This window comes from Apium graveolens, chromosome 2 (genome assembly GCF_009905375.1).
Source record: "Apium graveolens cultivar Ventura chromosome 2, ASM990537v1, whole genome shotgun sequence".
NCBI lineage: Eukaryota > Viridiplantae > Streptophyta > Magnoliopsida > Apiales > Apiaceae > Apium > Apium graveolens.
In genome coordinates this window covers 209,062,700-209,074,338 of record NC_133648.1, presented here as the reverse complement: position 1 = coordinate 209,074,338, position 11,639 = coordinate 209,062,700, and the positions used below count along the sequence as shown (strand labels likewise).

At 36.7% G+C, this 11,639-nt stretch overlaps 1 protein-coding gene across 2 annotated transcripts; it reads right to left on the bottom strand.

Annotated features, from left to right (window-relative positions):
• Positions 1-5,482: 5,482 nt before the first annotated feature.
• On the bottom strand, positions 5,483-10,077 carry LOC141708092 (bifunctional nitrilase/nitrile hydratase NIT4B-like). 2 transcript variants are annotated; one of them, XM_074511572.1, is made up of 6 exons: positions 9,880-10,077; positions 9,378-9,557; positions 8,982-9,025; positions 8,732-8,906; positions 6,896-7,177; positions 5,483-5,921 (listed from the first exon to the last, which is right to left on the bottom strand). In XM_074511572.1, the coding sequence occupies exons 1-6, from the start codon at positions 9,998-10,000 to the stop codon at positions 5,779-5,781; spliced, it is 945 nt and encodes a 314-aa protein (XP_074367673.1). In that variant the 5' UTR covers positions 10,001-10,077; the 3' UTR covers positions 5,483-5,778. The 2 variants fall into 2 exon arrangements, with proteins under 2 accessions (XP_074367673.1, XP_074367672.1); XM_074511571.1 differs by having other exon boundaries at positions 8,732-9,025.
• Between the last annotated feature and the right edge of the window lie 1,562 nt (positions 10,078-11,639).

Sequence of the window (11,639 nt, the reverse complement as noted above, 5' to 3'; positions counted from 1 at the left end):
AGAAGACCAATTGAGTATCTCTAGCAATGAGACTCTCTTGGAAATGCAAGAAATGTTAGATCTCTCATAATCTGATGAATTAGAATTCCACAGACAGCTCCAGAATCAAATTGAAGAAAATAACAGAAAGCTTGGAAGAAGATCCAGACCTTCAAGAAGCTAGAAAAATCTGCTCAGACTAGAGGAGCATCTTGAACTGACTGTGAGCCAAACCTTGTACATTTTTGTTTAAATTGAAGCACTTTCAGTTTTATCTACTTATCTTTAAAGATATATGTTTAGGATATTTTGTTATCATCAAGTATCTCTTAATTTATGGCTACAATTCCAGTAGACATAAATTGGGGGAGATTGTTGTGAATATGTTGTGTACTTGATGATTACCTAAAAAAAACATCTAAGCAGATTTTACTTAGTGAAATAATGTAGCACTCGACGGATAAGAATTATAGTCCCGACGGATAACTCATTATAGTCCCGACGGATGATTAACTTATTATCCATCGAGTGAGTAGCTTATGTAATAATAAGTTTGTAGCACAGTGTTGTATGCACCTTTGTATAGAATCTGAAGTAGCATATAAGTCATGTTGACTTTAATTAGATATGCAGAATAGGTTGATTAACTGTACATAAGCAATGTCTTGTAATTCTGTATAAGTGAAATGAAGTCAAGTGCCAAAATAGCTACCAACGGATGCTTAACAAAGCTTCGACGGATGATCAAATGACTATCAACGGATGTTTAACATAGCAGTCGACGGATGATCAATTAAGTCATCGACGGATGATCTGAAAGTCGACTGATGATCATATCAAGATTCAAACATCAGTTGAACAGTGAAAGCTTGACACACAGCCGTTGAGTTGGATACAAGTACACTGTGGAAGCCCATTAACTGGGTAATAGAGGACGAAAAGCAGCAAAGATCAAGACTGTTAGATTTTATATTTGTTCAGTTCTTTTGACTTTGTAATCTTGGTAATATATAAACCAAGAGAGTAGCAAATAGTAAAATAACTGAAATAGCTAAGAAACAACAACAGAGAAATCTTTGTAAGCACTATCTTTAGCATTTCCTGTGTTTTTTAGCAGTTCTATTTTGTAAGCAGCTGTGAGCATTTCTGCACACAGAGTCCTCTCGATATATTAAATATATCTCTGGTGGAATTGTTTAAATCCACCAGAAAGTTTTTAAAGACTCTTGTTTTTAATTACTTATGTTTTGATTCATTCAAGTTTACATTCCGCATTGTGCTAATCAAAACAAATATATCCATAATCGAGTTGAACATTTTTATTTCAAGAAAAAGATTCAAGAATTCTATTCAACCCCCCTTCTATAATTCTTGCTATATTGTTAAGGGACTAACACCTTCACCACCACAAAGTCCAACATCTGTGTTGCTTGTCTTAGTTCATGACCTATGGTCGTTGGCAAATTAATTATCCCTTCCACGAGGCACTCCACTCCTGCGAATCCATATATCGGCATATCGGTCGGGGTTAATTGAGAATCATTGTAAACCATCATTAAAAAGGTATCATGGAGTAAGATGTCCACCGAGGCACCGTTATCTACAAGAAACCTCTTCACCGGGTTGTTCCCTATTATCGGCGTTATGACCAGCGGGTCATCATGAGGAAATTTCACATTTTTCAAGTCAGAATCATCAAATTCCATTGTAACTCCTGTCCTAGCCCTCTTCGGGGCTTCCCCAACAATATGCATAACTTCTCTTAGGTATATGCTTTTCTTGAGTTTTTGGATAAACCAGCAGCAGTTGGTCCTCCAAAGATTGTATTTATCACAGGACCTCGGGGTCATGGTCTTCCGAAGATTGTATTTATCACCGGTCCCCTAGGCTGGGGATTTCGCCCATGATCGTCTTGGTCCCTCCTACGATCATCAAAGTTCTTTCTCCCATTGTTAATCTTATCTCCTCCATATCCAGTATACTTGCTCAACCTTCCTTTTCGAATGAGGAACTCTATTTCATCTTTCAATTGTCTACACTCATCGGTGTCATGACCAGCATCCTTGTGAAATCTACAATATTTGCTCTTATATAGCGTGGTAGGATCAGCCTTTAGGGGTTTAGGCCAACGAATATCGCTATCTTTCACAATTTTCATCAAGATGTGGCTTCTAGGAGCATTCAACTTAGTATATTCAGTGAACTTTTGCCAGGTACTCCCTTCTTCGGGGCCGAATCAGTGTTTTGCTCAGTTCTAGCATACTTGTCCTTAGCAATATATTCCAGATCAGTCTTTCGCTTCTTGCCACCAGCGGGCTCGTTATTCACTATTGTCTTCCTCATGCCCTCCTCCACTTTGATGTATTTCCCGGCCCTATCTTGGAGCTATAACATACTTTCAGGGGGGCGCTTGGCCAATGACATTTTGAAGAAATCGTCCCTAGTTCCCTGTTGCAGTGCTATCATAGCTACCTTGTCATCAAGGTCTGGGACTTTTAAAGCTTCCTTGGTGAAACGATCCAGATGGTCTCTCAAGGACTCCTTCGCTCCCTGCACAATGCTCATGAGGGATGCTGAACTTTTCTCATGCACTCTCCCACTGATGAATTGCTTAATAAAAGCCTGACTTAGTTCTCTGAAGGACCCGATAGAATTCGGAGGCAAACGACTATACCATCTTTGAGCCATCCCCGACAGGGTTTGAGGAAAGGCACGACACTTAATAGCGTCGTTCACGGGCTGCAGCAACAGTGCATTAGAGAATATCCTGACATGATTAGCGGGATCTCCAATGTCATCATAAGCTTTGATGGTGGGCATCATAAACTTCCTTGAGATATGGGCGTTCATTATTTCTTCAGTGAATGGTGGAGTAGGATCATCAGGATCTCCCAGGGGAAGAAGATTACTTGGATTAGCCATTGGGACAACAGCCCTTCTCTGTAGCGGACCATCCAGGTCTCTGATTGGAGCGGATTTCTCCCCCTTGGAGGTAGTGGGGGCCTGGAGGTCTGGTGCACCTCCAAGTCGCGCTTCAGCCTTTGAATCTCAGCCTCGTGAACCCTGATTCTCTCCTGCACTTCTTGGGGATTCGTCCCTCGGGTGCTTCTAGGGTGCTGGTTACCATCAGGTATCGGCTCTTTACCAGCACGCCTCCTTGGGGCCACATCATCATCTGAAGATTCAGAATCTCTCTCAGTGTAAGGATCAGAGAATTTTGATCCTCCGGGATAGGAGCCAAGCCACGTATATATTGGGGCGGCTGTCCTTGTGCTTCACTCCGATTAGCATGTCCACTTCCTCCAACCTCGGGGTTAAGGGGCATCCCATAAGGGGGGTTAGGTCACAGCAGTTGAATACTCATACCCAACGGGTCGAGAATTCACAGGTTCATGTAGCTGTTGAAGTTAGGAATTCGTCCCTTGAGGAGCCGGGGGAATCGTCCCTTGTGGCTGAGGTTCAGTTGCCCCTACCTGGGCTCCTCCTTGGGTGGCGGAATAGGTCGAATGCGGAGGTATCTTCACCGTTGACGAAATCGTTTGGGTCGTCTCAGCTGGTGTTCAGGGGCGTTGTTTCCACTCCGTGTTTTCGCCATGGTTGTTGTTAAGTTTTCCACAGACGGCGCCAAATGTTATGGATTAAAAATTAGGGTATATTAATTGTTGTATTTATTACTAAGGTTCGGGAGCTCAAGGCCTTTAATGGCTGCTCTCGTGTTTCGTAGCTTAACTCTGCATTTACGAGTTGCCTACGTATCTATGTGAATTAGAGAATCAAGTCAAAAAAAATGTAATTCTGATCTGTGGGGTGAAGCCCCTTTTATAGATATTGCGAGTCCTTGAATTGGACTAGGGTTAGGAGACTTGGTGGGCAAGTCTCTGAATTAGAATGGACTTTGGAATCCTAAGAGGTAGGAAACTGATTCCTTATCCCATGAGGTTCCTTGGAGGCCAATCTTCAAGGAATTGTATCCTTAACTGGTCTTTATTTATTAGCTGATATATCCCTTATTAATTAACTACGAAATTAATTAATATTCAGGATTTTGGGTCCTTCCTAATGGGCTTAGCTGTAATGCGATATTAATTACGCAATCAGGGTTTATTTTATTTTCTATCAACTGTTATTAGGTCCATTCTTCTAACATAATGTAATTTATTAAAAAATTTGTCTGGCAGCCAGGGTATTTGAATGAGAGTCACTATCTCCTTGATCTAAATATTTCCTATGCACATGTGAGATTCACACACAAGGAAGATATTACCGAAGCGATTGTTGTTAAACCATATCAAGGTCACTAACAATGATTTGGATCTTAATCCTTGGATCTTGGCCATAAAAGCCATATCCTCTATCTTTGAATTAGGTTCATGATCCTAGATATATGTTACATATTTCTATGCTCTGATCTATATATGTTACATATTTCTATACTCTGGTCTATGGATTGCGGTTAAGATCCTGGATCACTCTAATTTTAAAATTTGGTTTTTATTCCTGGATCATTAACTCGGATAAATTTTCTGGCATATCATTAATTGTCTTCCCAGAATTCAAATCTGGACTTAATTTTAACCTTAGTCAAAATTGCAACTTGTAAATGAGAACTCATATTTATCAAGGTAAACTTCTTCATAAAAATTTAGGGATATCAAGAATTCTAACATTTGAAATAATCCTAATTTCCTCTCCCATAGCGAACATTTTTGAATTTCTTCGCTGAGAGCTTCCATCCTTGAAAGTGGAATGCAACTTTTGTATGAAAGGGATTTTCTTCCAGGTACACTTGGATGTTTGGAGTTTGGAGTTTGGAATTTTCACTGAGTGACACGCTATGAGACATAGTGACAAAAACTTGAGTGCAGAGTCGAACACATTATGAGAACACTAAACAGATATACACACTTGCACTGTGAAGAGAAGCACACGACTTCCCTAACAATGACAGAATCAAAGAGCTCAATGAATACTTATATTTTCAATTTAAGTTACATCAACACATGTCATTATCGTTACGTCAACCTCCCATAAAATATTTTCCAATTTACATTTTCATCTCGGAAAGAGATGCTAAATTATTCAAAGAGACACCAGCAGGTAGTCTGATCCTGGTGCTGGTCAATAAAAACACAAGCCGAAAGTCTATCAGCCTATATTTCCAACCCTGTCGCTGCCGAAGGTGTATCGGCCTATATTCCCAATCCCGTCACTGAGATTGATAGTTCGGCCTTCTGAGAAAAGTCGGAACTCACCAGCTCTCGTCATTACAAGACAAATCCAGCTACAATACAAATGATATGGGTTTGGAACATAATTAACTACTGACATTAAGTTTGCACCAGAAAATATGGTGAGATCTGAAGTTCAATTATGCAAGACGGTGGTGGTCTTTAGTAATTAGAGCTTCACATGCACTCAACAATTGCTAGAATAACTGAAAATTTTGTTGGATTTTATAATCCATCTAGTTAGAATATATGAACACGGACAGGGAATCACCAGCTGGTTAACAAGTGCAGAAAATTTTTTATTTAAATCAATAGATGTCAACAGTATAGATTTATAAGACTCAGCATATAATTCTTGCAATATGCTATTACCCATAATAATTTTGCAAGCATATTCAAACTACATTGACCTTTTGATCAACCCAAAAAGACAACACCCAAAACAGCACATAATTTGATTGGATTTCAGGAATTTAAATTGCTCACAGATTAGTTCCAATGATGTATAATTGTGTACTGACCACCAACATTTTTGTAAATAATATACTCGGGCAATTTTATCAGTTACATACTACTTGGAATCTTCGGTTTTTGCTGATGTGAAGGTAACTGGCCTTGTAGGGTGGTCCCTCACATTAAGACTAAGCACTTCTGGTCTTGAGTAATGCCCAACCACGTCAAAGGTGAATTTCTCATTCACTATTTCCCCGAGATCTACACATATATTCAATTATCAATATGAATCCAAATATAGAACAAATTATATATGTTTCTCTAGTCACTCAAGAACTAAAATTCTTGCTTTCAAAAAGTTCTATGTAACTCATAAATTATCAATAATAGTAACCATCTAGATTAGCTTTAAATTCCCATTAAGGTGAAAGATCAATGTTAGGTGAGTCAGGAACCAATAGTTACCATGTACTACTAGGGCATTTTCTAAATAAGGGAGACAGTCGTTCTTAAACTTCTTCCTGAATAAATCACTTTAACTCCTATAATAAATGGGAATTTCTCTTTAAAGGCTGTAGACATTGACCAATATATCAATAACTGTCCATTAGCTTCCTTTTAAATTACTGATTTGTAAATGTGATGGTTGAATTTTCGATTGCAAAGGTCTTTCTAACAGGAAGCCCAGAAATCAGACAACGAGAGTTAATATTCATGACACTGGACTATGTTCCTACAATACTACATTAACCTATACCGCTTAAGCTTATAAAGGGAGCTTATTGCTTCGGCATCTATGTTTCTCAGATTCGGGTACGGAGTATTGGACATGGTTTGAAAAACTTCCATATAACAACTATCCCAATTAAAAGGACTTCTAGGAACCGAGACTTCTTTCGAGTGAACTATGACTTGATATAAATGATAATATATACGTTTAGTCTGGGAAACAACTTTACACTTCCGAGATACTTCATCTGCTTGAAAAGGCTATAAACGTCCTATATAAAAATTCTTTACTGCATGCAGAATAATGTTTGCATGACTGCTAAACTGTTTCTTGCCCATTTCCGTTTCTATTCTTAAACAATATTTCAGTGACGCATTATTACAATAATCTTGATCACTGCCAAAATATAAATATGATGACATAATTACTATTGATAATACAACTTACTGCAGCAAATTTTGAAGACATGAGTCATGAGTTACGATTCAAAGTGGAAAGAACTTACCGAGATCAGCTGTTATAAGTGCCTCCCCTTCATAGTTGGGTCCCGCGAGAACAGTCCCAGATGGCGATATAATGACACTTCCACCTGCACAAACAACAGAATCTGGCGCAAGATCATCCTCCGTGCCATTAAATACATATTCTGGCGGTGGTGGGTAGTCTTTCCTTCGACAAAACTGGTTGGAAGACAAAACAAAGCAGCCACCCTCAAGAGCTATATGTGTCATTGATGCCTGCCATACAGGCCTTGCATCAGCAGTTGGTGCGCAATAGATTTCGATTCCTAATGAAATACAATTATTATCATCTCAGATGCGGGAATATTATAGTAAAGAAACAGAAACAGAATGAGGATCAAGGTTACTTATCCAGGAAGAGCTATACAGTAACATCAACAATATCACATCCACTGTGTTACAAATAGATCCTACAATGATCAATCGAAAATCAAATAACAAGGTACTACTTGGTTGCTCGAACCTGGAGTGTCGAACACAACATGGAGAAGACTGACTGTAAGTTTCTAAAAATTGGCAATGAAGGACTGGCCCATATTATGGACACAACTCACAAGTATGGGGACACCACATATATTGGATTGAAATATATTGGGCATACAAAATATGAACAAAAAATCAAGCATAAATGATAATAGATCATACTGGGGTTTCAATTGTAAAGCCTAATGATAAATTAAACTTCTGAGATTGCAAAGAACAATTCCTAACTTCTCTTGGTAACAAGAAGTTGAGGATTGGCATATGTGCGTGATTATTTAAATTTAGGTAATTGACCATACAAAAGCAAACAACATACAAACAATTAAAAATAGAGTAATAAATTTAAAAGCAAAAGAAGGGGTATCTCCATCTTCTCATAGCAGTAAGCCACTAACACCTCTTTATCCTCTTCCTTCTCCGTTGTTTCTCCATTTCTCATTTTCTCTCCTTTTATTTAACAAATGTCTTAAATTGAATACCAAGGAAGACTTTTCTGATTCTTCCCTTGCCATTAGCATCTTGTTCTTTTGCATCCCAAGACATCTACTATGTGGCCTTTTAGTTGGTCAAAGTTTCCTATATCTAGTCAAAGGGTCTGACACAGAATACGTGCACCAAGTCATGTCTGAACAGATATGACTCTTGAAACCGAGAGTTTGGATAATAGAGGTTATTTTACAGCAATAGTAAATGTTTCTCATCACCAAGTAAACCATATGCACAGTGAACTTGACCATTTATCCATAACTAGCTAAATACAAATTCTTAGCAAGGGGAATACAAGGCCAGCTAAATTTATACATGGTACAATATGTACACATAGCGATACACCTGAAACATTAGAATAGGGAAAATTTTGTCTTACAGGCATGATTCTAATACTTGTTACTTGATTTATAAAGCCTATGTTTACTTCTACTATCCTATGCACTTAACATACAGATCAAAAAATTGTCCTAACATATTGAGAGAAAGAGATCGAGTACTACACGTAATGCACAAGTCATGTAAGTAAAAAATCTAATATGTCCATCTGAAGCGAGTTAAGTAGCCTAGCTGTTGAGCAACATGTACCTCTCCGAATTAGGAAAAAAAACGAACAACCCACTCAATGTACAGGACTAAATTGGGACCAAACAAATGTACTTATTTTAGATCCTAGATCCTTCTATTTTTGGAAAGTACTAGGAAGTTATTGACTGATGGTGAGATAGAAAGTAGTACGAAGATAGGAATGCTTACAAGAAACAGAAAACTGTTCACCGTGATGGATTATTGTAGACCAAAAAGAATAACTGGCAAATTAGTATAGTTTTTCTAAATATCAAAATACTAACCTTTAGCATACATTGCAGTCCTTAGAAGTGGCATCCTGTTTTCCCAGCAGATGGCTGCACCAATCTTCCCGATTGGAGTCTCAAAAACTGGAATTGTGGATCCATCCCCAAAGCCCCAAATGATGCGCTCTAATCCTGTGGGCATGAGTTTTCGGTGCTTTCCAAGGTAATGACCTTGTGGATCAAAGAAAAGGACGGTACAATAAAGTGTATATCCATCCCTCTCTATAACACCTATCACTAAATGTACCTTGTACTTTCCAGCCATGGCTGCCAGTCGATCGACTTCTGGACCTGAATTTCTCGTAAGAAGAACGTAGAAGTATTAAGAGAACTACAAAAGCAATGTATGACTAAGGATTCATATAAGATACGGGATCAACTGTAAGGTGCTGAATCATTAAACTTCCTCTGTTCCTCAGCTGATTACCAAATTAAACAAGTATATAGAGACCAGTTCAAACTGTTTGCAAAGAAGTAAATTTAATAGCAAAATAATTAGAAGAGGGACCACAAACAAACTAATTCCGGAAGAGAAGAAACAAAATTAGTAGGACTCAATGTGCCCACTTCCAACACTTTTCAGTCTAGTTCAAAAAATTGTTCATAATTGAATCCTTAAATAAAAACAGGACAAGGCTTTTACCTGGTACATCAACGGCTGAAGCATGATACTTTTTAAACTCCTCTTTGCCCTTTTCTGTACGGTTACCAATTATAATTCCAAAATTTGATCCACGTGGATAACCACCCACAAAAGCTTCCGGAAACACAACAAGTTGAGAACCATATGAAGCTGCTTCAGCGAGCAATCTTTCAGCCTTATCTGAAGATAATTACAAGCTGAAATTACATTTCTGAGAATGATACGGCCACATAAATCGACGTACAAGACAGAGTGGAGAGAACACAACCCCATCCCCCACATCATTTATTTGGTGGGCAGTCTGATGAGCAATAATGTATTGCTCAGCTGATTATGCATACTGATTATTATTACCAAACATATAATCATTAAGCCGAAACAATTACTAAGAAATAACATAATCTTAGTAACACAGACAGCACAGCAGAATAGAAAAGCAAACCTTAACAAATTCAATAATAAAAATATATCCAAGCAACTATAACAAATTCAATGAATTTACCAAGAGTAGCAGGGGTATCATAAAAGATGGTAGAGGCTTGAACCACAGTGGCTCTCACAGTGGATGGATCAGCACCCATTTCTACCTCTGCTGCTATTGCTTCGTTGGGGACTAATGCCATTGTTTTGTTCTCTTTCCTCTTCTTGCTTCAGACAATTCTACCACTACACAAACTCGATGACTCTATATGTTTTTTTACAAGCGATATATACCACTACAAAGGAATATACTATTTTATACAATCTCTTTAATTTCTTTTCATCTTTTTTCTTAAAAAGAATTCTTATTCGGGAAATTATGTATTTTATTCGCCACGAAAACCGATGGTTTAATTATCGACTAAGTCGCAATGTATCAAGTGAGTCACTAATTACAAAACTGACTCAAATGAATCACTTATTTGGAAATTTGTATCGAAAATATTACACTATCGTTACTCGAAATTCTTAAAAATATTATATATTGAGTTTCACATATTTTTTTATGAATAATATTAAATTTAAATGAAAGATTTTGAGTTCTAGTATTTTAGATAATATTTTTAGATTTTTAAAAATTTATCTGCTATTTATTTTTATTTAAATCAAATATAATAATCAAAAAATTAAAAATAAATAGTTGCTAAAATTTTAAAAATCTAACAATATTATCTAAAATAGTAGTAATACTTTTAAGAATTTCGACTAACGATAGAGTGATAATTTTGATACAAATTTTTAAATGAGTGACTCAATTGGGTTAGTTTTGGGTTAGTTTTGTAATCAGTGACTCACTTGATACATTTTGATGCAGTAAGTGACCTATTTGATAATTAACCCAAATATAAATTAGATTCCCTCCAAAAATAAATTTAATAGTCTCCCGAGAATCCAGCCTCCATCAATTTCCGATATCATCCTAAATTATAATTGTGTAAAATATAATATAATATAATATAATATGTGACAGATGTAATATAACTCAACATTGAAAAGAAACGTATAAATAATATTAATAATGAAGGACAGTAATAAATATTGGATAAATACAAAAAAATCAAAATATTAAATTAAAGTTTGAAGTCTGTTGCAGATTCACGAAAAGAAATTCAATAATATTTTAAAACATTTGTGAACAATAACATATTATAGGACTACATATTATAAGAAGATGCATTGATTTGAAATATTGAAGATCACATTATTTTAGTGGATTGAAATCATGATCCAACAAAGGACAAAAATAAACTAAGAATTAAAAAGAGAACAAATATTCAGTTATATGTTAGCCGTTTGTGAATCGGGCCAGTGCACTAAGCGTCAGATGTCAAGAAAAGAATCTTCCGGTTCAAACAGAAAAAAAAGTTGATAAAGAAAACGCTAGTTAACTGTATAAAGAACGAAAAAGAATAGGAGATAAACATAAAATGTTTTAAGGCATTTATACATGGTAACCTTGTTGAGCCCTGTTTAGTAGAGCTTCGAAAAATTCCAAGTATTGTACTAGGTACTCTCGACGAGGCTTGGGCCATACTACGAGGACAAGACATGTTTGAGTCCTAGAATTCCTCTAAACTCACATGTCGAGTCCAAGCATATCAAGCCAAGAAAAGGCAAACGCAAATTAAGGAGGATGTAAAGCATAATGTAACATAATATGTAACCGAGGAAATATAATTCAACATTAAACAAAAACAGATAAATAATATTAACTGTGAAGCACAGAAACCCTGGAGATGAAGACTGGATAAATACAAAGAATCAAAAGATGGAATTAATGTT